General features: G+C 39.6%; 1 protein-coding gene and 1 long non-coding RNA gene across 2 annotated transcripts; one reads left to right on the plus strand and one right to left on the minus strand.

The window, feature by feature from the left end:
* Window positions 1-2,575: 2,575 nt before the first annotated feature.
* On the minus strand, window positions 2,576-4,201 carry LOC137491152 (uncharacterized). The gene is made up of 3 exons (XR_011011131.2): window positions 4,130-4,201; window positions 2,771-2,876; window positions 2,576-2,646 (listed from the first exon to the last, which is right to left on the minus strand). It is a non-coding gene; the product is annotated as an uncharacterized lncRNA (long non-coding RNA).
* A 1,034-nt stretch (window positions 4,202-5,235) lies between these two features.
* On the plus strand, window positions 5,236-19,711 carry LOC137491098 (uncharacterized). The gene is made up of 3 exons (XM_068220189.2): window positions 5,236-5,278; window positions 5,751-5,900; window positions 14,379-19,711. The coding sequence occupies exons 2-3, from the start codon at window positions 5,816-5,818 to the stop codon at window positions 15,371-15,373; spliced, it is 1,080 nt and encodes a 359-aa protein (XP_068076290.1). The 5' UTR covers window positions 5,236-5,278; window positions 5,751-5,815; the 3' UTR covers window positions 15,374-19,711.
* Window positions 19,712-26,336: the final 6,625 nt, after the last annotated feature.

A 26,336-nucleotide genomic window follows, 5' to 3' on the forward strand; every position in this document is an offset into this window, starting at 1 on the left:
GTGCAAACTGCATACATATTCTGTAACGAAAATAATCAGACAAATGACAAAATAAATAAATGTTAAACGTTTATTGATTGCAAGAAAAAAAATAGTACTAAAATTTTATACATAATTTTGTAGTGCACAAGAATATCAATGTAAAAACAACAATAAAACAACACAATAAAGACACACAGAAAGATTTAAACAAAATATCTAAAAATTACACACTAACACAGATGTTTTTAAAACAACCCTGTTTTCCCAATAGACTTGAATTAAAAATTTGTACAAACAGCTAAATTTTATATAAACCTAAATATAGAAACCAATTTAAGATATTGCATGAAACATCTTAAAAATTCCAATGACAATCTGTAAAATATCCAAGTCAAACTTGTAAAAAGTACTGCAGAATTCTGAAGAAACATCTTGAAACATTTTTTAATCAAACATTAAAATAATAATAAACAAAGAAATATATATATATATATATATATAATTGCAGAAGTATAGTCAAACTTATTTTTAAATAAACTTGAACAAAATCAATTGCACAAACAGCAAGACATGAGTGAGATGATTATACATTTCATATATATACACGTCTTGTGCAATTTTATATTTATAATTTTATTTGTATTACGTTTATTAAAAATGTATCAAGATGTTTCTTCAGAATTTGGCGCACACACATACATACATACATACCATACATATATACACACACACATATATATATACATATACATATATATATATATATATATATATATATATATATATATATATATATATATAAATGCAAATGAAAGAAACAAATTGTTCAAGTATCAGGGAACATCCTAATACACTTAAAATGTTGTTTAAAAAATAAAACAAAATAGTGATGTAGACATTTGACACATTAGTTTTCTCTTCTTTCTTCCTCCATCCCTGTCAGGGGCAAGTTGTAGCTACCTTGTAATGCATTTTTCCACTTCTTTATCAGTGGCGTGTTATGGACATTTGTCCTCACTCCATCTGTGATTAAAAGATAAACAGATAATTAGTAGTGAACAAGTACTAATGTAAAAAAAAAGAAAAAATTAGGAAAAAAGTAGGCTACCTACGAAGCAAAAAAAAAAACAATAAAAAAAAACAAATAAACTTAAAACACTTTGAAATTAGCAAGAGCTTGAACTTACCAGTTTCTTCATTTGTTCGGGCTGCTCCTTTAGTTGATTTTCAAGCTTTTCCAAATCAAATTGGCCAAAGGAAGGTCAAATGTGTTTACATCTGGAATTTCATCACGTCTGTTTTGGTTTTGTGAGAATCAGGCCCAGCTGCTGCTTTATGACGTTGCATGATTTTAAAACTTCAGTCAGTCAAGCTAAAAAAGAAAAATAACAGATTAGTATAAATCAACCTGTAGCTTATTCTCATACAACCTCTGTAAATACAACAGTGGGTTAGACACTGCTGATATTCTCTAGTTGATCTTTACTTTCTAGCTGCATTAAACCTTAACAAATTTAGTGATGTCTTCAATTCTTACAAAGACATCACGAGATGCAATAAGTTCTGTCTTGATCTCAAACTGCACTAGAACAAAGACTGTAAATGTTCATAGGTGTACCGAGGGCCAGATGCAAAAAAACAAACGTTGTCGCGGGCTAAATTTTACATGCATCACACAGACACGTGTGTGTGTGTGTGTGTGTGTGTGTGTGTGTGTATATATATATATATATATATATATATATATATATATATATATATATATATACATACAGTTGAAGTAAGAATTGTTAGCCCCCCTAAATTATTAGCCACCGTTTATTTTTTCCCCAATTTCTGTTTAACGGAGAGTAAAACATTTTTTCCCACACATGTCTAAACATATTAGTTTTAGTAACTCATTTCTAATAACTGATTTATTTTATCTTTGCCATGATGACAGTAAATAATATTTGACTAGATATTTTTAAGACACTTCTATACAGCTTAAAGTGACATTTAAAGGCTTAACTAGGTTAATCAAGTTAACTAGTCAAGTTAAGGTAATTAGGCAAGTTATTTTATAACAATGGTTTGTTCTGAAGACTTAAGGGGCTAATAATTTTGACCTTAAAATGGTTCATAAAAAAATTTTAACCGCTTTTTATTCTAGCCGAAATAAAACATATAGTCTTTCTCCAAAAGAAAAAATATTATCAGACATACTGTAAAAATGTTCTTAAACATTTAAAATATTTAAAAAAGAAGAAATAAATCAATGAGGGGCTAATAATTCAGACTTCAACTGTGTGTAGATAGATAGATAGACAGACAGACAGACAGATAGATATATAGATCATAACAAGAACTGCTGCTTAATTGAATGCATGTAATAGCGAAACCCGGTGGTTATTTATTGAATTCATTCATTTTTGTATAGCGGGCCAGATTCTATTGATATTTATAAAAAGCCTCGCGGGCCGTAGTTTGGACACGCCTGGTGTACTGGAATGTACAGTATCTGTGCATCTTGATGGTGGTCTTAAGATTTCTGCCATAGTCATTGATGGTGATGGTACTTGTGGTGCTGCCTTGATTTCTGAAATCTTCATATCTGCCTTTTATCCAGCCTCTTTGTTCCAAGTAATTTTTCTTCATCACGGTATAGATGTGTCTATACTGTCCCTTAATCAGATACATTTACAAAACAAAACATCACTTTAGTATAGTGCCAGGGCAAAACTCACAGGTTGTAATAGATCAATGACATAATGTTGACAGTATGTGTTTAAAATAATTGCAAACAAACCTGTTCTGTCTTTAGATGTATGACAGGCGATCATCATCCTCATCTGTCTACCAGTCAGAAATCACAGTTGCGTGTGGATGTTTGAGTCGAGCTTCCTCATATGCATCTATAATAAAACATCACATTGTTGTTAACCTCCCGTAAAGAAAAGTTCAAATCCTGAAATACTATCAAAGTTAATTAATGCATATAATACCTATAGTGTAAATAATCAGTACACAGAAGGTTGCACAAGATTTATTCGGAGATTCATGCAGAGTGACAGCCTTATGAATCTGAGACATAGATTTGTAAGATGGTCAAGCACATGCATTATTCTGTACCCATGAAGATTAACCTACCATTGTGAAAAATGTTTGATGATGATGATGATAGCCAATAACAATAAACCATTTCAGCTGTTTGTGAACCAATTAGTAATGTAATGTCTGAAAAGCTCAATCTATGTTAAAAATATATCAGCAGTTTACAGCTTATAATGGACTTTTAGCACACAACTATAACATGCCTATTCACGTTCAAAAGAGTGTGCCATTGACTTCTTTGGTCGTGATGTGCTGCAAAATGATCTCACTAACCTTTGTTAAACAAGAACAATGACACTTAACCAACAAATATTGTAACCCATTCATTTAAATCAGAATTTATCACTGTCAATAACATAAAAAACAAAAAAAAAAAACATCAAAATCTGCTTTAAGACGTTCAGTTTTACATTAACTGATCATTACAGCTTGAACAAAAGATATAATTGATTCACATAGGCTAACACATATGAATTAAAGTGCACACTAATATATTTCTCTTGGATAATTTAAAGAGAATAGTAAACAGTCGAGTTTCGATCATTTTCGTGACTAACTGCATAAACAAGATAAACAATATTTTATTAATCCAAAACGATTAGTTTTTATTTACACATAATCACAGAATTAATACTGTTGGATAAGTATACGCCTGTACAATGATTTTTTTCAACATCCACGGTACTTTATAATGTTAAATCAGGAAAAAAACACGTTTTGCCAAGTTAGTTAATGGATTCGTCTACAGAAACTTTCTTTAACGCAAAGTTAGCATACACACAAATTCGTTTCATGTTTCTTTAAAATAATTAAAATAGTTTTCAGTTACTACACACATTACAATCTAACATTGTGTAAAAGGAAAAGGAACTTTCAGACGTGTTTGTAACTGTTAGCGTTAGCATACATTAGCTCCAGTCGTGTTTCTTAAAGCAAGTTACATTTCGTATCAAACTGTTTTAAATTACTAAACGCTGTTAAAACCAAACACCGTGGAAATGTTTTAAGCTCTAAATTCGCTAATTATACAGAACACAAGCAGTAAAAAGCTTACCTTTCTGACCGGAATCCACGTGAAGTCTTTGAAAAACCAAACTTTTTCTTCTTGTGATCTTCGTGCCATGGTGGTTGACAACCAGCTTTTTGGAGCATTACCGCCACCGTCTGGATTGGAGTGTGGATCATGAGTTTAGTAACGCATGTGTTTATTATGAAACCAACTTCTGCTTTAAAAAAAACAGTCAGCACAGGAGCGTGCTATCTCAAAAATAAGAGAATTTTACATAGTTTTTCTCTAGATGACATGTATAATCTATTTATAAATAATATTGTTTTGTTTGCGTCTAAACATTGCGACCATCCACACTAAATATTCTTTTTTTTTTTTTTTTTGCTATCGTACCATGAATATTTTCTCAAATTATCATTAAACGTGGAGCTAACAGATTACTAGATAAAATAAGAACTTAATCGGTTGCCATCAGCCGAGTCCTTGCCAGAAGCGGCCAGGATATGGTTGACCGGAATCGGGCCAGTGCTTTACAGCCGCATCACAACCGCATGTGCGCGAGCGAGCTGCGGGCCGCACTCGGCCCAGGTAACATTTGCCGATGCCGAGTCGGAGCCGGAGGCGCCGGGGGGCAGCCGAGCTCGGGCCGATTACTGCCTGCTATCTGGGTCTTTTAGATGTTTTCTTTCTGAGGTAAAGAAATTGGCTCAAAGCCTCAAATATTTCAGAAACCAAAGTAAAATAACTGAAGCTCTCTGTACTTAATTTTCATAATATTTATTGTTAGTATATTTAGTTTGTCCTTTGATGTAGATCTTTTGTACTGCTCCTTGCTCCTTGTTGCAGTTGTAACAATTTTAATTTATTTTATATATTTGTAATGGTAAATATGCCTTGCGATGTTGATTGTTCCGTTTTGTGATGTAAACATTTTGCAACAATAATAATAAAAAAAACACTTATACTTAGTAGATTAAACAAGTTTTTGATCAACTTCAAATACTGAATGTCTATGTATTTGAAAGAGAGAGAGCAGATATGTTATGTGAGATGTGAAAAGGAGTGTGAAATTTATCATGTCCTGACTGCAACAGTAAGTGGCAAAAAAGCTGAACAAAAAAGACTTTTATTTTGGCGTGTTGTGTGACGTCATAAGGCTGCGCCGCTTCCGCGCTGCGGTTCAACTGGAGGAAGGTTTGTTTCACAACTTTACACAAATATAAACCGATTGATTAAAGTTTCAGGTTTTCCTTTCGATATTATATACCTGCGGTTGACTATTATTTTAATCCTTTATACAACGAATTACTATTTAATAACAGTAATCGAGGGCTATTGTTTGAACAACAGAAATGTGTGTTTTAATGAAGGTTTTATTTGTTTACTAGCATAATGTCATTCTAATATAAGTATACAATATTCTATATATATACATATATATATATATATATATATATATATATATATATATATATATATATATATATATATATATATAAAAGAAATGGAGGACTAGTTTTTATCAGGTTGTTTTTGTGGCTATTGTTTCTTGCTCAGACTTACCTGATTTATTTTTGTCAATCACTCTCATATAAAGAAACTGTTGAAGCAAGTGTTGAAGAGAAGTTATTTTGTTTCTGTTCATTGTTTTGTTCATTTTAAACAGAATAAAGTGTCCAAACACCGAGAAAAACTCCTGCTGAAGCGACTGATCTCCACACTGTTATAAAGATGGCGTTTATTAAAGAGGAGAGTGAAGATGTGAAGATTGAAGAAACATTCACAGTCAAACAGGAAGATCAGCAGGAACAAACAAGTTAGTTTTCATTCAGATATATTTTAATAATAATAATACTAAATTAAATCCATTATGCAGCCCTGAGTGTGCTGCCTAGTTCTCCTAAATGCACATAAACACTCATTGAAAGACAGGAATGAGTTTCTTTCGTTACTTCTTCTCATGTCTTTTGTCATTCATTTGATGTATTATTAGTCTCCCATTTTCTCTACCTTCTTAAGGTTATTGCTTTTCTTGTTCTCCTACTGTGTGTAAAGCGTCCTTGAGCACTGTCGCTATATAAAATAAATAAAAACAATAAATTAATAAAAAGTTAAACTGAGCTGACGATATTTGACCTACAGTATTCTCATAAAAGATATCTGCCATTACAGTGATAGTGTTGGCTTGGTACTTTCCATTTGCATATGTCAGGTTGATCACAATTCCCTTTTTTTCATCGACTTCTTTATAGGTTTAAATTTGTTTCTAGTAGTTGTTACTAGTTCTCACAGATAGTATCAGAGTTAGAATTAAATCTTTATTATAATAACTAATTATCAGGGCTATTGTATTTAAACAGGGTTTCTGCGGAGACTTAAAATGTCTTAAATTCCAAAATCTAAAATTTGGCCCTAAAAAGTCTTAAATTTACTGAAACGTTATGCTGTAGGTCTTAAAGCTTTTTTAAACAAGTCTTCATTTCCCTGTGTTCATGTTTTGTTACCCAATTTGGTCAAAACCCATACAATCACCAACAATCCATCTCAATAAAACTTTCAACTTTTATTTAAAAAAGGTCATTTTAACTCTATTTATCATAATGGTAAAGACTGCTGAGGATATCCACCTGGACAGATTGTTGTGAATGGATTTAGTTTATTATAGTTTTTAAAACTTTTAAAACATTTGTTAATTAGTTTTTTTATTTTAAAGAAAGTTTATTTTGGAAAAAAAAGTGTGTGGATCCAAGTCGAGCTCTCTTGTTTTTACACAATATTTAAGATATTTTGCTAAGAAATATCTAAAATATTTTAATGTTATTATTAGTTTTGATTTATTATTGTATTATTAAATATTTTATATAAAAAATATTTTTTGATAGGACAAATAAAATCCCTTTCTTCTGGGCCATTTGAAAAATTCCTTGGTCTAAAATTTCATTCATAATGGTCTTAAAAATGTCTTTAAAAGTCTTAAATTTTACTTGGTGACACCTGTAGAAACCCTAATTTAAAGTATGTCAGAAAATGTGGATGACTCTAATTTTAAATATGCTGAATGAAATGGACACTAAAATAATTAATTATTATAAAACATTGTATAGTTTTCTAAATTATATGATGTTGCTGTGGGACAACATGACGCAAAATAAACAAATTATAGTAGAACAATAACGTTTAGCATTGCACTGACTACAACTGGCCAACAAACTAGTCTAAAAATGACTTTTGCTGCGTAAGAAATGGATTACAGCATGCTGATAATATGCAAACGTTTGAGTGTGAAGTTCATCAGTATTGACCATATTCTTCACGTACCAGCAGGTGCCGCTATTGGAATCTTTTTGCTTTTTAAAGAATAAATTTTTAGATCCTTAAAACAGTGTAATGCTGCTTGTCTTTGATCTTGTGGGTGAAACCGGAGCACCCAGAGAAAACCCACGCCAGCTCGGGGAGTACATGCAAACTCCACTCAGAAATGCCAACTGAGCCAGCCGAGGCTCGAACCAGCAACCTTATTGCTGTGAGGCGACAGCACCACCTACTGTGCCTCCTCGTCGCCCGACAACACTGATTTATTTGCATATTTTTTATGCGATATTCCAGTTTTGCAAATAAATTTAATTGGCATTTTTGGATGGAAACATAGCTGTAAGGTTTGGAGCTTACACTGCTATTCTGAACCAATAATCAGAAACAGAAAGCAGTTGAAGGATGGCGTGTTTAAATCCATTATTTATCTGACTCCATCAAAGTTGTTATTATCATTGATAAAGAGAAAGAATCTCAAACTTAAAGCAGGTAAAGTTGTTTATTAAGTTACATGTTTGAATATACAGACAGTAGAATGAAACAAACTAGCATACAGTATAAAGAAATTAGCTGTACGTGCACTGCTGAGCAACAATAACAGTGAAACTGTCTTTGTTAGCATATGAGGCTACGCAGCCGTGTGCAGGAGATGCAGAGTAAAAGCCATTCTCCCAGATCAACACTTACCTTTACGTATTATACCCTGAGCAAAGCATTGTTAAAGATGAGTGAAAATCAACCCACAAAACCAGCTGAACATAAGAGAGCACAGTTGAGGAGATAAAGTGGGTGAGAAGAACATTAACATACTCTCCTCAGGCCATGACTCAACAATAGTAAATATATTGTATATTTAAATACAAGCAATCAATGTCTCTGTTGATTTTAGCACTACAACGCTTAAGTCATAAACTGTCAAATGACACCAAACATGATAAAGCTATTTGAAGGAAGATCACAAGCAGAAGAATTGTGTATGGTGAAAAGCACATGGTTACTGCAAGCAAATGGCAGAGATGTGTACTGGAGCTGTGATCAACTCTGCCAAGCCAGGAGGACCTATCCCATGCTTGCAATGTCTCAGAAGTCCTTGATTAGCATAGAAGGAATATATAATAGAAGAATATATAATTTTTTCTCATCCTGCTTACCCATTACCTACATTTTAGTCACACAAAGAACAAAGTCACGTACGAGAAAGGCTTGTTCTTCTCTAATTAATAACTATCTTAAATTCACAGACTTTCAACAGAGACATCTACTGTAAGTAGATTAATTGGATTATTACACTTCTTAAAACTATGTTTTAGTACTTCTTACTTTCTTATTATTCAACTATTTAATTGATTTTTCCAAAGTCTTTAATTTTTAAACAACACACATATTGAACAACAAATTAACATGGTACATAGTTACAGACATACACCCCATAAATAACAAGGGTGAAAGATAAAAATAAATGAATTAATAAAAATAGATCAAATAAATTAGGAAACTAGTGATAAACTCTCACCAAGGATATAATAACCTCTGAGCGTTCAATGTAGGAGAGGAAAGGCTGCCAAACCTCTAAGACTTTTTTGTAGAGTCTCGGATGATGTACTTTAGGTGCTCGAGTTTAAGATGTGATAACAATTCTAATCTCCAATGTTTGTGGGATGGTGGGTTTGTTTTTTCATCTTAGGAGAATCAGACGTCTGGCCAATAAAGAAGAAAAGGCAATGATCTCTATTACATATAGATGAAAATGATCTAAAAATATTGGCCCAAAATTTATGTAATCTAGGGCATCGCCAGAACATCAGATCTGCTGGCTCCAAACCACATCTGGGGCAAGATGAATCTGACCCTGGATACATTTTTGCCAGATTGCTCCTAGATAGGTGAAGCCTAAGAAGCACCTTAATCTGTAGAAGACCATGTCTAATACAAACAGGGGATGAGTGTACCAGTTCTATAGCATATTGCCAAGCTGTATCTGCTATTTCTAGTACCAGTCTGTCTTCCCATTTTAGCTTTATACAATTGAGGCAAGGGGGGGCAGTTCTTTAGACCACTTCATATAACATGGACATCATACCCCTTTGATATGAGTCCATATTTACCAATTCATCTATCCAACATGCTTATAGTTGGTTTTGTGAAGAAGACAAGTGTTTTTTAACGAAACTATGGACTTGAAAGTACCTTAAAAAGCCCATATTATACACAAAATAGGGTCATATCTTGGTTGTAAGGGTCTCAAACAACAGTCTAATATGCATGCAAGGTCAAAAAACACTTTCAGGGTCTTATAATCTGCATTTATTTTTACCTAATTATCCCAGCGACTCCTGTATGAATCGTCCAGTGATTCATTTGTTCTCAAACCCCTCTTTAGCGTGAAGCTAATCTGCGCTGATTGGACCAATGACAGCCTGTTGCGATTGGTCGACTGCCTTCAGTGAGAGAGTGAAATGCCCAACAGCTAATCAGCAATATAAAAGTAATCGCAGTTCATACACGTTCGATAGTGTAGGCGTGGATTTTAGCTGCCTGTGGGTCAATGTAAATACAGACGGTGGACTTGAAAATTCCGACGACTAACTATTTTATTGTGCAAAAACAGTTGAGGAGAGCTTCTAGCTTGTCTCACTGCTCTTTTCACAGACACACACACAAACACATATTGCCCTCGTCCTAACACACACACACAAACACTTAACCCTGCTCCGGACGACAACGCGCACACACACACCTCCGGATGACAGCGCGCGTACACGCACACACACAAACACTACCCGCCTCCACGGACCTCATTAAACAAAGCAGCATGCGTCACGTTTTTAACGTTACTTTGCACCCAATATGAGAATAAAGCGAGTTAACCTCATACAATACACGCGGTTACAAGTGACAAATCACAACTAAATACATTTGCAAGCTAGAGTAAACGAGGCAACTTTAATCGCCTGTGCTTGCACTTGAGAAATGGAGGAAGAAACCCATCCTGACATGTCCAGCAGTAAGTTACTCTTTACTGATCCTTCCTTTAACAAACGCTGATGAAGTATTCTTTGTAGCATGTAGTTTCCAGAAGTTTCCAACTGCTTGGCTATAATGCCGAGGTTTCATCTTTGGGTAGAGACTCAATAATATCCATCTGCAGTGTGACTCCAATCGACCGGCATGTTTGCGTGTGTGTGTGTCTGGGTTTCTGTGTTAGAGGGCGGGGCCACAGGTTTCAAATCTCCCAGGTTTGCGCGGGCACGTAAATAACAGAGAGAAAAGTCTATGGCTTGGGTGCCTGGAGTCACTGATTATTCACTTGGCTTTTCTCATGCACCGCCTGGTGTAGATGTCGTGGTGGGAGGGAAGCTCACCTCCTACTACGCGTCCAGCAGTTCACACAATCCTATTTAGGCCTTTGCGATTGCTGCTGGTGCTATTTACATACCAGGTGGTGATACAGCCACACAGGATGCTCCCCACAGTGCAGGTGTAGAATGAGCGGAGGATGTGAGTGCTGACTCTCTTCACTGGTGTCCCGTTGATGGTGATGGGGGTGTGTTCTCTATTCTCTTTCCTGAAATCCACCACCAGCTCCTTGGTTTTGCTGATGTTGAGTGAGAGGTGGTTTTCCTCACACCACTGCGTCAGAGTGTGCACCTCCTCTCTGTTGGCCGTCTCATTATTATCTGTGATTAGGCCCACCTCTGTTGTGTCATCAGCAAATTTAACAATGACGTTGGAGATGTGTTTGGCTGTACAGTCATGTGTGTACAGGGAGTAGAGGAGTGGACTGAGAACACAGCCCTGTGGATCACCAGTGTTGAGGATCAGTGTGGATAAGGATATGTTGTTCATTCTGACCACCTGGCGTCTGTTTGACAGGAAGTCCAGAATTCAGTTGCACAGAGAGCTGTGTAGACCCAGAGCTTGGTGCTTCACCACTAGTTTGGCAGGCAATGTAGTGTTGAATACTGAGCTGTAGTCCACAAACAGCATTCTCACATATGTGCTTTTATTTTCCAGGTGAGACAGAGCAGTGTGCAAAGTGAAAGCAATTGCATCATCAGTGGAGCGATTATTCCTGTAAGCAAATTGCAGAGGGTCAGTGTGAGCTGGCGGTACAGAGCAGATGAGCTTTTTAATCAGCTTGTCAAAGCACTTGCTGAAGATGGGTGTCAAAGCAACTGGACGCCAGTCATTTAAGCATGTGGTTTTAGATTATGTCGGTATGGGCACAATAGTAGCTGTCTTAAAGCATGTGCAAACCACAGGCCGAGAGAGCGAGAGGTTAACGATGTCCGTGAAAACCCCCGCTAGCTGGTGTGCGCATGCTTTAAGTACACGTCCAGGGATGCCATCTGGGCCGTAGCTTTCCGAATGCTCTTGTGACGCAAATATCTCGTTACGTCCACTACAGAAACAGAGTGTGCTGGCGGTTTTGATATCGACCGCGGGAGCGCACAGTGTGTGGGTGCTGTCCTGGGCTTTAAAGCAGGTGTACAACAAGTTGAGCTCGTCCAGGAGAGATGCAGAAATGTTTACAGTGGCGGGTTTGTTACTTTTAAAGTCTGTGATGTAATTAAGTCCCTGCCACATACTTCTTCCCTCTACCTTGTACCTCTGTATTGATGTTTTGCTGTTTTGATAGTTTACCTGATGTTGTAGTTTGCTTGTTTTTGTTCCTCAGCATTTCTGGATTTATAGGCGGAGGTTCACACTGATAGGGCTGTTCGAACTTCGCCATTAATCCATGGTTTTGGGTTGGGGTAGTTACGGACAGTTTTTGTTGGGACCATGTCTTCTATACACTTTCTGATGAAGCATGTAACGGTGTCTTGAGTAAACTTTAGGTCGTACTCACACTAGGTACAGTTGCCTCAAACTGGGCCAAACCACGCTTGTCCCCCCTCCCGTCTCCCCCGACGGCCCGCACTCACACCACAAATGGGCCTCGGCACGCTTTCGTCATCGCTGCTGCGCTGTTCAGTGAAAAGCAGTTTCACTCACTCAGCAGCATCGTGGAGATTTCTCTAGTTATATCGTTTCAGTCGTTTGATATGCAGTGACATTCATTATATATTTCACCAAACAGTCCTTAGGGATGCATTTACACGCAGTCAGATATTTCGCCAAACAGATCCGCCACTTTTGGCGCTTATAAACAATCATAAAGCCCTCGTGCTGCAGGAATGAGGAGGTTTGCTGAAGGCACGCAACTGTTGTGCAGTGAGATGTCTGCGTCTTTAATAAATTACGGCAGTTTGCGTTCACTGAACAGTAAGAATGATTAATAAATCCATATGAAACAATCCCTTAAAGTCACGTCTCTCTTTCAGTTTCGGGCTTTGGCACGTTTTGCACTCACACAACAAATGTACCGGCCAAGTGAACCGCGCTCAGGCCCTTCTCTTCCAACCGGGCTAGGGCCAGCCAAGTGAACTGTGCTTGAGCCCGATTCAGCTAAGGGTCTTCTCAACGATCCGGGAAACTCACACTTCTCAAACGATCCGGGAAACGGGCCTGGGCACGGTACGGATGGCATAGTGTGAGTAGGCCCTTAATGTCGTCATCAGAAGCTGCCCGGAACATCTCCCAGTCCACATGATCAAAACATTCTTGAAGTATAGAATCCGATTGGTCCGTCCAGCATTGAAACGTCTTGAGGGTGGGTGGTTCCCGTTTCAGTTTCTGCCTGTAAGCAGGCAAGAGCAGAACAGAAGAGTCATCTGATTTGCCAAACGGTGGGCGGGGGAGGGATTTGTTGGCGTCCCGGAACAGAGAATAGCAGTGGTCCAAAATACGGTCACCACGCATGTTTGTGGTGATATGGTGATAGTATTTTGGAGCGATTGTCCAGAGATTGGCATTGTTAAAGTCCCCTGTAACAATAAACGCTGCCTCTGGGTGTGTGGTTTCCTGCTCGCTTATGCTCCCATTCAGTTTCCCAAGCGCCTGCTCTGTGTTGGCTTGAGGGTGGATGTAGACAGCTGTAATTATAACAGCTGTGAACTCTCTTGGTGGCCAGTGTGGTCGGCACCAAAGCATAAGGTATTCCAGATCAGGAGAACAAAATAATCTAACTGGATGTATGTTTCTCAACCATAAGTTGTTAATAAATAAAAAACACCTCCTTCTTTGCTTTCCCCTGTCAGTTCTTTCATTCTATCCACAGTTTCTTATCCATAGTATTCTATCCATAGTATTCCCTGTCTGCTAAACAAATTTTAGAGAAACATTTTGTTGTAATTATGAATATATACAAATAAAAATAGGCCATTGTTACGACCCCCTCGTTCAAGTTGCAACATAAAAGAGCTCAGACAACAAAAAAATTATATATGTAACTTATTTATTATATACAACTAATAAAGCAACAAATCAAGAAACAAACAAATGTCTAGGGGAAAATGAAGAAAATAACTAACTTTAACTACACATAAATAATGCCAAACAAAACCATAAGGTTGCCAAAATAAAGAGATGGTCTTGATGCGAGGACGGCCAGTAGCCACACTATCCTACAGAAGCTAGCTCACTCTCGCATTTATATGCTTTGAACCAATTGGGGAGCAACCATGGCACCTAATCCGGATCTGCCACATCCAAAGCCACATCCAAACTAGAATACTGGGGTGGTCACACCATTTACACCTTTCGAATCTGTGTCTTATCAATGTGACCAAAATTTCTTTTATGATGTATTATGTAAGAAACTCTAAAAACTGGACTGACACCGTTTCAATTTATTATAAGTTCTATGTTAAGCGGCTTTGACAGTTTACATTGTAAAAGCACTAGATAAATAAAGATGAATTGAATAGAATCTGCTTAAACGTGTACACGTTAATGGACCAAACACAATATAATCTGATTTATTTCACATTTAATGTGCATCAGAAATACAATGTGTGTAGCCAATGTTTCCAGTGTCTTTTCACTTTTCAGCTTTTGATGAGTTTTTTAGACTTAATGAAAACTTTTTTTTTTTCAGACCTAATTAAAGAGAGTGAGGGGAGTAAAGAGGAGGAACACCATGTTAAAATTGAGGACAAAACTCATTTACAGACTGATGGTATTTTGAAAAGGAGAGACAAGAATCGTTTCACCTGTACTCAGTGTGGAAAGAGTTTTGGAGGAAATGGCAATCTTAAGATTCACATGATAATCCACACCGGAAAGAAACCATTCACATGCACTCAGTGTGGGAAGAGTTTCAGCCAATCATCACACCTTAATGACCACATGATGATCCACACTGGAGAGAAACCATTCACATGCACTCAGTGTGGGAAGAGTTTCATCCGGTTATCATTGCTTAATCAACACATGATGATTCACACTGGAGAGAAACCATTCACATGCACTCAGTGTGGGAAGAGTTTCAGGCAATCATCATACCTTAATGAACACATGAAGATCCACACCGGAGAGAAACCATTCACATGCACTCAGTGTTGGAAGAGTTTCAGCCGCTCATCAGAACTTAATCAACACATGAGGATCCACACTGAAGAGAAACCATTCACATGCACTCAGTGTGGGAAGAGTTTCAGCTGCTCATCATCCCTTAATAAACACATAAGGATCCACACTGGAGAGAAACCATTCACATGCACTCAGTGTGGAAAGAGTTTCGGCCGCTCGTCATACCTTAATCAACACATGAGGATCCACACTGGAGAAAAACCATTCACATGCACTCAGTGTGGGAAGATTTTCGGCCGCTCATCATACCTTAATCAACACATGAGGATCCACACTGGAGAGAAACTATTCACATGCACTCAGTGTGGGAAGAGTTTCGGCCGCTCATCACACCTTAATCAACACATGAGGATCCACACTGGAGAGAAACCATTCACATGCACTCAGTGTGGAAAGAGTTTTAGACAACCATCACTCCTTTATCTACACACGATAAGCCACAACGGAGAGAAACCCACAGCTTCGGTGTGGGATGAGTTTCAGCAACTCCTTAGACCTTAATAAACACATGATGACCCACACTGTAGATAAACCATTCACAAGCACTCTGTTTGGGAAGAGTATCAACCAATCAGTAAACCCTAATGAACACATTAAGATCCACACTGGTGTGAAAGAGTATTTGTGCTTTGAGTGTGAGAAGACTTTTATTACAGCTCTAAAATTAAAACTGCACCAGACGTTTCACACTGGACAGTAGTGATAGAAAGTTCATATCATTTTACTTATTCAGATATTTGAGTCTCGTTCATCAAGATGACAGAATCTTTTTTCGGAGTCACATGACGGTAATGGCGGAGTAGCAGCTCAACATTTGATCTCCGCAGCTCAGTGGTATATTTTTAGTATATAAAATAAGATATATAATGGCATATACTTTAAGACCTTGTGAATGGACATACGATCATGCCCACTACCCAGAAGAAGTTGAATCTGTCGGCAAAAACCTCAGAAGATGCAATGTGCGGGTCGTCGGTCTTCCAGAGGGATGCGAGGGCAGTAATCCGATCTCTTTTTTCAAATCCTGGTTACCAGAGCTGCTACAGGTCAGTTTCAAAGGTGAGCATGTTAAACTGGATCGATGCCACCGCGCCCTCACTCGCCGCCCACCGCCTGGCCAGCGACCCCGAGCAGTTATCGTAAAGTTTCACAACTTTCAGGATAAATTTCGGATCATGCAAGCGGCGAGACAAACGTGCGTGCTGTCCTACAACGGTGCTTCAATTATGATATTCGAGGACTTTTCTGCGGCGGTGATGAGAAAAAGGCAGGAATTCCACCATGTTAAACAGCAGCTTAAAGAGAAGGGAATTGTCTTTGCCATGTTGTATCCAGCAGTTCTCAGGGTCAAGGTGAACGTTCAGGAGAGGTCTTTCAAGGACCCAAAGGATGTCACAGCATTTCTGGCGTCTGCCCCACTACAGAGTGGCTCACCTGACCGCACTGCTACTGACTGAGCATCCTTTCCCCATCCCAGTAGGGTTTTAGAGGGTTTAGCTGTTGAGATCGGACATTTCGTTTGAGGTCTACATTTTATTATAACAATTTATTATCGAAAATTTAGTATGGTTTCTTTAATACTGACAGATCCATATGTGATTACTTTTTCATTGCCATTTATGTCGCAATATTTGACTGAGCTGCAGTCCGGAAGTTTTTCTGTTACCTAAAGGTAGCTTATCGAAGCCTTAGAAAGGTTTTTTTTTTATTTATCTTTTTGCTTGTTTTTCGTGTGCTGGTCCTGCACCTTCTCTATAACTAGAGGGAAGCTAGCTGACGCCCAAAATGGGCGTAACAGACCAAAGTCTGACTCCTTTTCGTTTCGTTAATAGCTCTTTTTTTGTTCCAATTTTTTTGATGTACATAGTTTTTACTTGATTCTTCTAAAATTGTGCAAAGAACGATTTTACCCCTGCATTTTTTTCTTGTTTTTTTTCTTCTTTTTTTCCCTGCTTTTTCTCTCATTTTGTGGCTCCTTTTGTATTTTATTTTTTGACACATACAGTGAGAGTAAAAAGTATTTGATCCCTTGCTTATTTTGTTGGTTTGCCCACTAATAAAGACATAATCATTCTGTACTTTTAATGGTAGATGTGTTCTAACATGGAGAGACAGAATATCAAAAAGAAAATCCAGAAAATAACTTTAAAGAAAATATTTTAATTCATTTGTATTTAATTGAGGGAAATAAGTATTTGATCCCTCTAGCCAAAAGCACCTAATACTTGGTGGCACAGCCTTTGTTTGCAAGCACAGCGGACAGACGTTTGTTGTACTTAACCACAAGGTTAGCACACATATCAGGGGGAATTTTGGCCCACTCTTCTTTGCAGATCCTCTCTAAATCATTAAGGTTGGTGGGCTGTCGCTTGGCAACTCGGACCTTCAGCTCCCTCCATAGATTTTCGATTGGATTGAGGTCCGGAGACTGGCTGGGCCACTCCATGACCTTAATGTGGTTCTTCTTGAGCCACTCTTTTGTTGCCTTTGCTGTATGCTTCGGGTCGTTGTCATGTTGGAAGACACAACCACGGCCCATTTTCAACTTCCTGGCAGAGGGGAGGAGGTTGTCCCCCAGGACTGCACAGTACATGGCTCCATCCATCTTCCCACTGATGCGGTGAAGTAGCCCTGTGCCCTTGGCAGAGAAACAACCCCAAAACATAATGCTTCCACCTCCATGCTTGACGGTGGGTACAGTGTTCCTGGGGTCATAGGCAGCATTTTTCTTCCTCCACACATGACGAGTAGAGTTTAGGCCAAATAGTTCAATTTTGGTCTCATCTGACCACAGAACCTTCTCCCAATCACTTTGTACATCTTTGAGGTTATCATTGGCATACTTTAGGCGGGCCTTCACATGTGCCTTCTTAAGCAGGGGTACCTTTCGGGCACTGCAGGATTTTAATCCATTGCGGCGCAAAGTGTAGGCAATTGTTTTCCTGGTGACTGTGGTCCCAGCTGCCTTGAGGTCATTCACTAACTCCTGCTGTGTGGTTGCAGCCGATTTCTCACAGTTCTCATGATCATTGCCACCCCACGAGGTGAAATCTTTTGTGGAGCACCAGACCGAGGTCTATTGATGGTCAGGTTATACTTCTTAAATTTTCTCACAATTGCACCAATGGTTGTTGTTACTTTAATACCCAGATTTCCAGATTTGTGCAGGTCAACAATCCTGTCTCTGAGGTCCTGAGAGAGTTCTTTGGTCTTAACCATGTTGGAGAGTTTGGAATCTGTCTGATTGTCTGATTCTGTGAACACGTGTCTTTCACACAGGTGTTTAGTTAGAACAGGTGTCTTCAATTCAGGTAACAAGTTGATTGGGAGTGTCTAACTGGTCTGTGAAAGCCAGAACTCCTAATGCATACTAGGGGATCAAATACTTATTTCCCTCAATGAAATACAAATCAATTAATATATATTCTTTAAAGTTATTTTCTGGATTTTCTTTTTTATATTCTGTCTCTCCATGTTAGAATACATCTACCATTAAAAGTACAGAATGATCAGGTCTTTATTAGTGGGCAAACCAACAAAAGCAGCAAAGGATCAAATACTTTTTACTCTCACTGTAATGTCTAGTAACTCAACGTTAAAAATTTGTAGTTGGAATGTGAGAGGGATACACAATCCTATTAAGAGAAAGAAAATTCTTAGCTTTCTAAAGAATGAACAGGTCCATATAGCCCTTCTACAAGAAACCTATTTATCGTCTGCTGAGCACGCTAAGTTAAAACGTGACTGGGACGGACAGGTGTTTAGCTCTTCTTTTACTACCAAAAGCAGAGGTGTTGCCGTCCTAATTAATAAATGTTTACCCTTACTTGAAGTTAAAACGGTCTCAAACAAATCGAGAAGATATATTATGTTAAGAGGCTCTCTTTATGGGCAAGACATTTCAGTTTTAAATATATATTTTCCACCTATTCAGACCACAGATTTTATTTCTAAGGTTTTTTCAAAATTTGCGGATTGGCTTTGTGACAACACAGTTATAGCAGTTGATTTTAATTGTTTTTTTCTCCTCAGTAGTAGATAACACACAAAACAACACAAAATCATGGTCAGATGTCGAATAGAGCCAAAGCTGTTTTGGATACCTGCAAAGAACTTGATCTGGTTGATACTTGGAGGGTGTTACACCCTAATGATAAGGAGTTTAAATATTATTCAGCCGTTTATAAAACCAGTAGTAGAATTGACTTGATCTTTACCCCCAAAATTTCTTTTAGTAAAGTTGAGTATTGTAATATTGGGGATATTTTGATATCCGATCATGCACCTGTCTGTATAGGCATACATTTCAGTAACTTGACACTCCCTAATAAACAATGGAGGTATAATTCATACCTAAATTTTGACCCTAATTTTAAAGTTTTTTTAACAAAACAGATGAATCACTTTTTTGTAGAAAACAAAACTCCGGGTGTTTCCCCAGGGTTACTTTGGGATACAGCAAAAGCATATGCTCGAGGTTTAATTATATCATATTCAGCTGGGCTTAGGAAAAAAGTAGAAGAGAACAGAGAAACTTAGAGCTCAAACTACATGATCTACAGGCCAGATATAATTTATCTCCCTCAGATGAACTAAGATGTGACATATGTAACAGGGTTATATTGTATCTCTCCACTTGCATACATTAAAAGACTAATGAGAAGGAAGGGGTTAACATTTATTCATTGTTTTATATGTAGAGCGCCCCCCCTGTTACCTAAAAAGAAAGGAAATTCATTGTAGTATGTAGGAGGAAGCCATTGCACGAGGCTGGTAGATTAGATCTGCGCTCATTTTTCTGTTCTAACTGTTTTCACAACAATAAAATCGATAAAAGATATATCAGAGTGAATATTTATTTACACAACGCAGAAGAGACGCAAAAGACTAGTTACATTGGTGCCGTGATCGGTCTTCTAAGCGATTTCAGAGGCCCAGCGGGACGCGGACAATCGAGTGGTGGTGCTCGGCGGACTTCGGAGGCCCAGCGGGACGCGGACAATTGAGTGGCGGTGCTCGGCGGCTTCGGAGGCCCGGCGGGACGCGGACATTCGAGCGGCGGTGCTCGGCGGATTTCGGAGGCCCGGCGGGACGCGGACAATTGAGTGGCGGTGCTCGGCGGCTTCGGAGGCCCGGCGGGACGCGGACATTCGAGCGGCGGTGCTCGGCGGATTTCGGAGGCCCGGCGGGACGCGGACATTCGAGCGGCGGTGCTCGGCGGACTTCGAAGGCCCAGCGGGACGCGGACATTCAAGTGGCGGTGCTCGGCGGACTTCGGAGGCCCAGTGGGACGCGGACAATCGAGTGGCGGTGCTCGGCGGATTTCGGAGGCCCATCGGGACGCGGACAATCGAGTGGCGGTGCTCGGCGGAATTCGGAGGCCCAGCGGGACGCGGACATTCGAGTGGCGGTGCTCGGAGTGACGCGGACACTTGAGTTTTGGTCCCTGCAGACTTCAAATCGTCGCCGCTAAGCTTAGAAGAGAAAGGTGGTTGTTTACATTTTGCACGCATTTTTATAGGCTAACATTACGAACACTGAACTGAGTTATGTGATTAAATGAGTGTAGACTGATTTACTATATCATTTAAGGTGATTTTGACATTATTTTTTTTTCATATTTCATGGTTTGGTTTCATTACTTTAACAACTGACTTTTACAGGGGATGGAAAAATTTAATACTACTGGTTTGGGGCGAGGGAGAGGGGTGTGTCAAACAAATTCAACGTTTTCCATGGGTAGGGGTTTTCCTACACACCCTTTAACTTCCACGCCGCGGGTACGCTCTAGTTCTTGTGAAGTAAATTCACTTAATGGACCTGATGAAAATGAATGGAGGTCCCCAGCTGTTGAGAGAAGTATTCCTGTTGATTTGTTAACTACAGTGGTAAAAGAAATAGGTAAATCTATAAGTGAGAATATAGTTTCTTGTCTGGAATTGAGGACAACAGGTTGTGGGGACGGATCAAGAGTGGGACACACTGGCACTGGAGCGTCATTTGATGCTCAAAATTTGAAACTGATGTTGCAATCTGATGTAAAAGAGCCAGAATACTATCGTGGGGACGGCTCAGATAAATGCACTATACATGAATGGGTGGAATTAATGTCTGGATATTTGCGCAAGCGTGAGTATAGTCAGGAATGTCAGGCTGAGGAAGTTTTGGGTAGGTTAATGGGGAGAGCACGTGATGTTGTTAAAATTGCTCTCCGCAACTACCTGAAAACTGATTTGAGTACTGGTCCAGGACCTATTTATGACATCTTGAAGCAGCATTTCAGTGAAGCGGCATACTCTGCTATGCCATTAGCTGATTTTTACGCCACATTGCCTCAAAAGGGAGAAAGCCCGTTTGATTATTGGATCAGGCTAAATAGGGCAATGGATGTTGCAGAAGACTGTTTGAAAGCTCAAGGAAAAAAACTTGATAATTCGTCTCAAGAGGTGTCAGTAATGTTTGTTAGATACTGCCCGGACCCTCAATTACAGCTTGTGTTCAAATGCAAACCTCAACAACAGTGGACAGCTGCTGAAATTCAAGAAAGGTTGGATGAATTTCAGAGAGAAGCCAAATATACTCAAAATCAATTGTTATTTTTGGCTCAGAAACAGGAAGCTGTCAGACCACCTTTGCATTATGATCATAATGAAGCAAGTAGTCTCGAATCGTCAATCGTTAAAGCCAGCATTCCACAAGTTCAGCAGTCTTCTGTTCACAATTCTGTTGAATCCTTAGAACGCCTGATCTCGCGTCTAGAACGAGTATTGGAAAAGGTTCCTGGTGAAGGGGCAAAATCTGCAGAGATACCTGTGCGTACGAGGGTCAAAACTAGAGCAGATGGGAGGGGGGAGTGTAAAGTATGTAGGGACGTTAATCACACAACCTCCCACCATTGTCGAGCAGATGGACTCTGTTTTATATGCTATGCCCCAAATCACACACGTTTTGAGTGCCCGAATGCTGTTGATAAGGGGCGTGTCAAATCACAGTCGACAGCATATCCTTCTGGTCAGCAGGGAAACTAAGTGGCCCGCATACAGTGGGGAGGGATGCAGGGCCTGATAAAATTCCCCAGTCAATTGACAATGTGGATCTGGAATCCTTATATTCTGCTGTCCGGGAGGATACTGATCAAAACGTGACTGTAATTCTTCAAAATACACACAAACTATCAATGCATGAGGACTTGTTCTATACAGATGTCGTCTTGGAGAACACACTGACTGTTCGGGGTATGATTGATTGTGGCTCAATGGCCTGCACTTTGAGTCCTGTCGCTTTGTCTAAACTACAGGAAGCTGGGGTAGTTTTAATGACGTCAGATGGGGTGACCAAACCGTCAGATGTAGTACTAGTTGGCTGTGGTGGATTGAGAACGCAACCAAGTAGTATGGTCGATATAAAAATGACTGTTTGTGGATGTACGGTTTTGGTTCCGACTTTAGTTGTAGACGGCCAAATTGATGATCTCATTGTGGGCAGTAATGTGATAAAATATCTGATCAGTGAGTTGAAACAAACAGGAAATATGGTTGAAGAGTTGTCATTTGACGCGAGCAACAATTCAGACCATAACAAACTAATTCAGTTGCTTTCAAACGTCGAGAGATGGAAGGGATCGAGTGTTCCGGACAAGGTTGGGACAGTCAGACTGAAAGGGTCAGTAACACTTGAGCCTTTGCGGGAGCATTTAGTGTGGGCTAAACTTACTGAATTGAAAAACCTGTCAGCGGGTAGTGCGATTATAGCGGAGCCTTGCAGGGCCCGCTCAAGACCTAGAAATGTTCTGATTGGCCGTACAGTGGCAACGTTGTGGGCAGATGGATGGGTACCTGTTAAGGTAATAAATCCCTCTACTGTTCCTATTACTTTGAGACGTAATGCAAAGTTGGCTGACATTTATCCTTGTTTGGCATTGGAGGATTTTGAGGATGATTTGACGGTTGATAAGGAAGTGTCATACTCAGTGGGACAAAATGTTAACTATGCAAAGCGGCATGACAATTCAAGTGTCAACAGTTTGTCAGATACCAATGTGACAGAGGTAGACTGTGAGTTTGGAGAAAAGTTAACTGCATTGGGTCTTGCAGATATTGATCTAGGCTCCTGTCAGTTGTCTACTGAATGGAAGGCAAAACTCGTTGATCTGATTGCACGGTATGAGTGTATCTTTTCGAGGCACAGACTCGATTGCGGTAAAGCAGAGGGTTATGTGCATCGAATAAGACTGAGTGATGAGAGACCATTTAGACTACCATGTAGAAGGCTTCCGCCTAATCAGTACGACAAGCTTAGGCAAGCTTTGAATGAGATGGAAGACAGGGAGATTATTAGGAAGTCATGTAGTGAGTATGCCTCCCCGCTTGTTATTGTTTGGAAGAGAAACGGAGATTTAAGACTCTGTACCGATTTTAGGTGCCTCAATGCTCGGACGATTAAAGATGCACATCCGTTGCCACATCAGGCTGATGCTTTAGCTGCACTGGGTGGGAATGTTTTTTTCTCCACTATGGACTTGACATCTGGGTATTACAATGTTGAAGTGCATGAGGAAGACAGGAAGTACACTGCTTTCACATCTCCCTTTGGGTTTTATGAGTATAACCGTCTTCCTCAGGGACTTTGTAATAGCCCAGCGACGTTTATGCGAATGATGCTCGGAATTTTTGGTGATCAAAATTTCTTAAGCCTTCTCTGTTATTTGGATGATGTGCTTGTTTTTGCTCCGAACGAAGAGTTGGGCTTAAAGAGATTAGAGTTGGTTTTTGAGCGTCTGAAAACACATAACTTGAAATTGGCACCAAAGAAATGTCACTTTATGCAAAGATCTGTAAAGTTCCTTGGTCATCTAGTTAGTGAGGCAGGTGTAGCTTCAGATCCAGATAAAATAAAAGTGATTACGGAAATGACTGAGTCGGATCTCATGGATGATAAGACTGGGGCACCATCTCAACAAAAGATACGTTCTTTTCTTGGGATGGTAGTGTATTATCAGCAGTTTATAGAGCAGTGTTCGGTGATTGCGAGGCCTCTGTTTCAGTTGACTGCTGGTCCGAAGGGTCATAAATGCAAAAAGAGTAAGGGGAAGATTGCTTGGAAGAGAACGCTTACTGCAGATGATTGGACTGATGATTGTAGACGGGCATTTGGTCAGCTCAAGCAGGCCTTGATTGATTGTGTTTTGTTGGCTCACCCAGATTTTAACAGGCCGTTTCTGGTATCAGTTGATGCTTCCAGTGGTGGCCTGGGAGCTGTGCTTTCGCAGGTTCCGGAAAATGGGGGAGTCGCAAGGCCAGTTTGTTTCGCCAGTAAGTCACTTTCCTTTGCTCAGTCAAAATACCCAGCACATCGGCTGGAATTTTTTGCATTGAAGTGGGCTATATGTGACAAATTTAGTCACTGGTTGAGAGGTCGGCCCTTTACGGTCTGGACCGATAATAACCCGCTTACATATATACTAACAAAACCGAAATTGGATGCTTGTGAGCACCGGTGGGTGGCTAGGTTGGCTCCGTATCAGTTCAGTATTAGGTATATACCTGGTTCGAGGAATGTCGTAGCTGATGCTCTTAGTAGGGAGCCGTTTGTGAAGCAGAGTGCTTTGCATCGCCTTACCAGAGTGCCTTATGACTCCCTGTTGAAAGAAGCATCGGCAGTTCAGGGAGAACGGGTGCAGGATGTTTTCAGATGGTCTGCGCATCCTTTTGTTCCTGGTACTGAGCTTGGTATTGGGTCAACTCCTGGCATGCTGGTTGTGAACTCTCAATCATCAGTAAGTAGGTTGGCAGGTGAATGTTCAGCATTGGAAGTGTCTGCTGTAATGGAAGCGAAGAGATTTGACTCATTTACACCACATTGTGACCTTTTGCTGCCTCAGTTGATTCAGCAAATTATGCCCACCAATCAGACAGGATCGATGAGTTTGTCCCATGAGGAGTTGGCAGAGATGCAGCAGACTGACAGTGTATTGGCCAGAGTGATTTCGTTTGTGGAGAAGGGTAAGAAGCCATCTAGCCGTGAATGTAAACAGGAACCTATAGAAGTGAGGAGGCTACTTAGATCCTGGAAAAAGTTTGAGATGAGAGCTGGGGTGCTTTATAGAGTAGCGAGGGAGGTTGTATCTAAGAAAAAGTCATTTCAGTATGTAGTTCCAAAATCATTGGTGGGGACAGTCTTAAAAGGTGTGCACGATGATGCTGGCCATCAAGGTCAACAGAGGACTTTGTATCTGGTGAGACAGCGTTTTTTTTTGGCATAAACTTGAGAGGGATGTCAGAGATTATGTCAAATGCTGCGAGAGGTGTGTCTATGGCAAATCTCCAGAACCAGAGGCGAGGGCTCCTCTTGAAAATATTGTTACGTCTGAGCCTTTGGAGCTTGTGTGCGTTGACTTTTGGTCAGCTGAGGACAGTAAAAACAAATCAGTGGACATTCTTGTGGTCACTGATCATTTTACGAAGATGGCGCATGCTTTTCCCTGCCCTAATCAGTCAGCCAAATCTGTTGCAAAACAGCTATGGAACAACTTTTTTTGTATATATGGATTCCCTAAACGAATTCACTCCGATCAGGGAGCAAACTTTGAAAGCATGTTGATTTCTGAGTTATTGTCTGTTGCTGGAGTGGAAAAGTCGCACACAACTCCATATCACCCTATGGGTAATGGGGTTGTGGAGCGATTTAATAGAACTCTTGGGAACATGATTCGGGCTCTTCCTATTGCAGCAAAACGACGGTGGCCTAGTTTGTTGAAATCTTTGACATTTGCATATAATTGTACGATACATGAAACCACTGGATATGCACCTTTTCAACTGATGTTCGGCAGAACTCCGAGACTTCCTGTGGATGTAGTTTTTGGGTCAGTTTTGCGAGACAGTGCTGTTACGGATTATGACGAGTATGTTAAGGTTTTGTTAAGTGACCTCAAACATGCTGTGACAATTGCGAGTGAGACTGCTGGTAAGCAACTGAAAAGACACACCGATTTGTATAACAGAAAACTTAAGGGTGCTCCGGTGGATGTTGGGGACAGGGTTCTGTTAGCGAATAAAGGTGAGCGAGGAAAACGTAAATTGTCTGACCGTTGGGAGAGCAGTCTATACATTGTGATTGGAAAGAACTCAGAAACCAATACTTTTAAGATTGAGAATTCTTCCACGGGTCAAGTGAAAACTGTTCATAGAAACCTGATCATGCCTGTGAATTTCCTGCCTCTTCCAGATGATTTGGTAGAGGGACTAGAAAGTGTGGAGGAGTGTGTTGGGACTGTGGAAGCTCGAGCATTGGAACTTTTGCCTCAACCTGCAGTTGATCAGAGAACTGTGGTATGGGTTTCAGGGCTCGAGTCTTCAGAAAGTTGTGATGAGGTAGCCAACACAATGGAGGACAGAATGACTTGTCAAAACATGACCGAGAATTATGACTCTCTCAGTGATTCAGTGAGATTGGTTGGGTTAGG

This window comes from Danio rerio, chromosome 4 (assembly GCF_049306965.1).
Source record: "Danio rerio strain Tuebingen ecotype United States chromosome 4, GRCz12tu, whole genome shotgun sequence".
Lineage (NCBI taxonomy): Eukaryota > Metazoa > Chordata > Actinopteri > Cypriniformes > Danionidae > Danio > Danio rerio.

What these genes read in the sequence shown, in the direction of transcription:
- LOC137491098 (XM_068220189.2), top strand. Translation starts at nt 5,816, where the DNA reads ATGGCGTTTATTAAAGAGGAGAGTGAAGATGTGAAGATTGAAGAAACA. An exon ending in AGATCAGCAGGAACAAACAA is followed by an intron (nt 5,901 to 14,378) that starts GTTAGTTTTCAT and finishes TTTTTTTTTCAG; the next exon opens with ACCTAATTAAAGAGAGTGAG.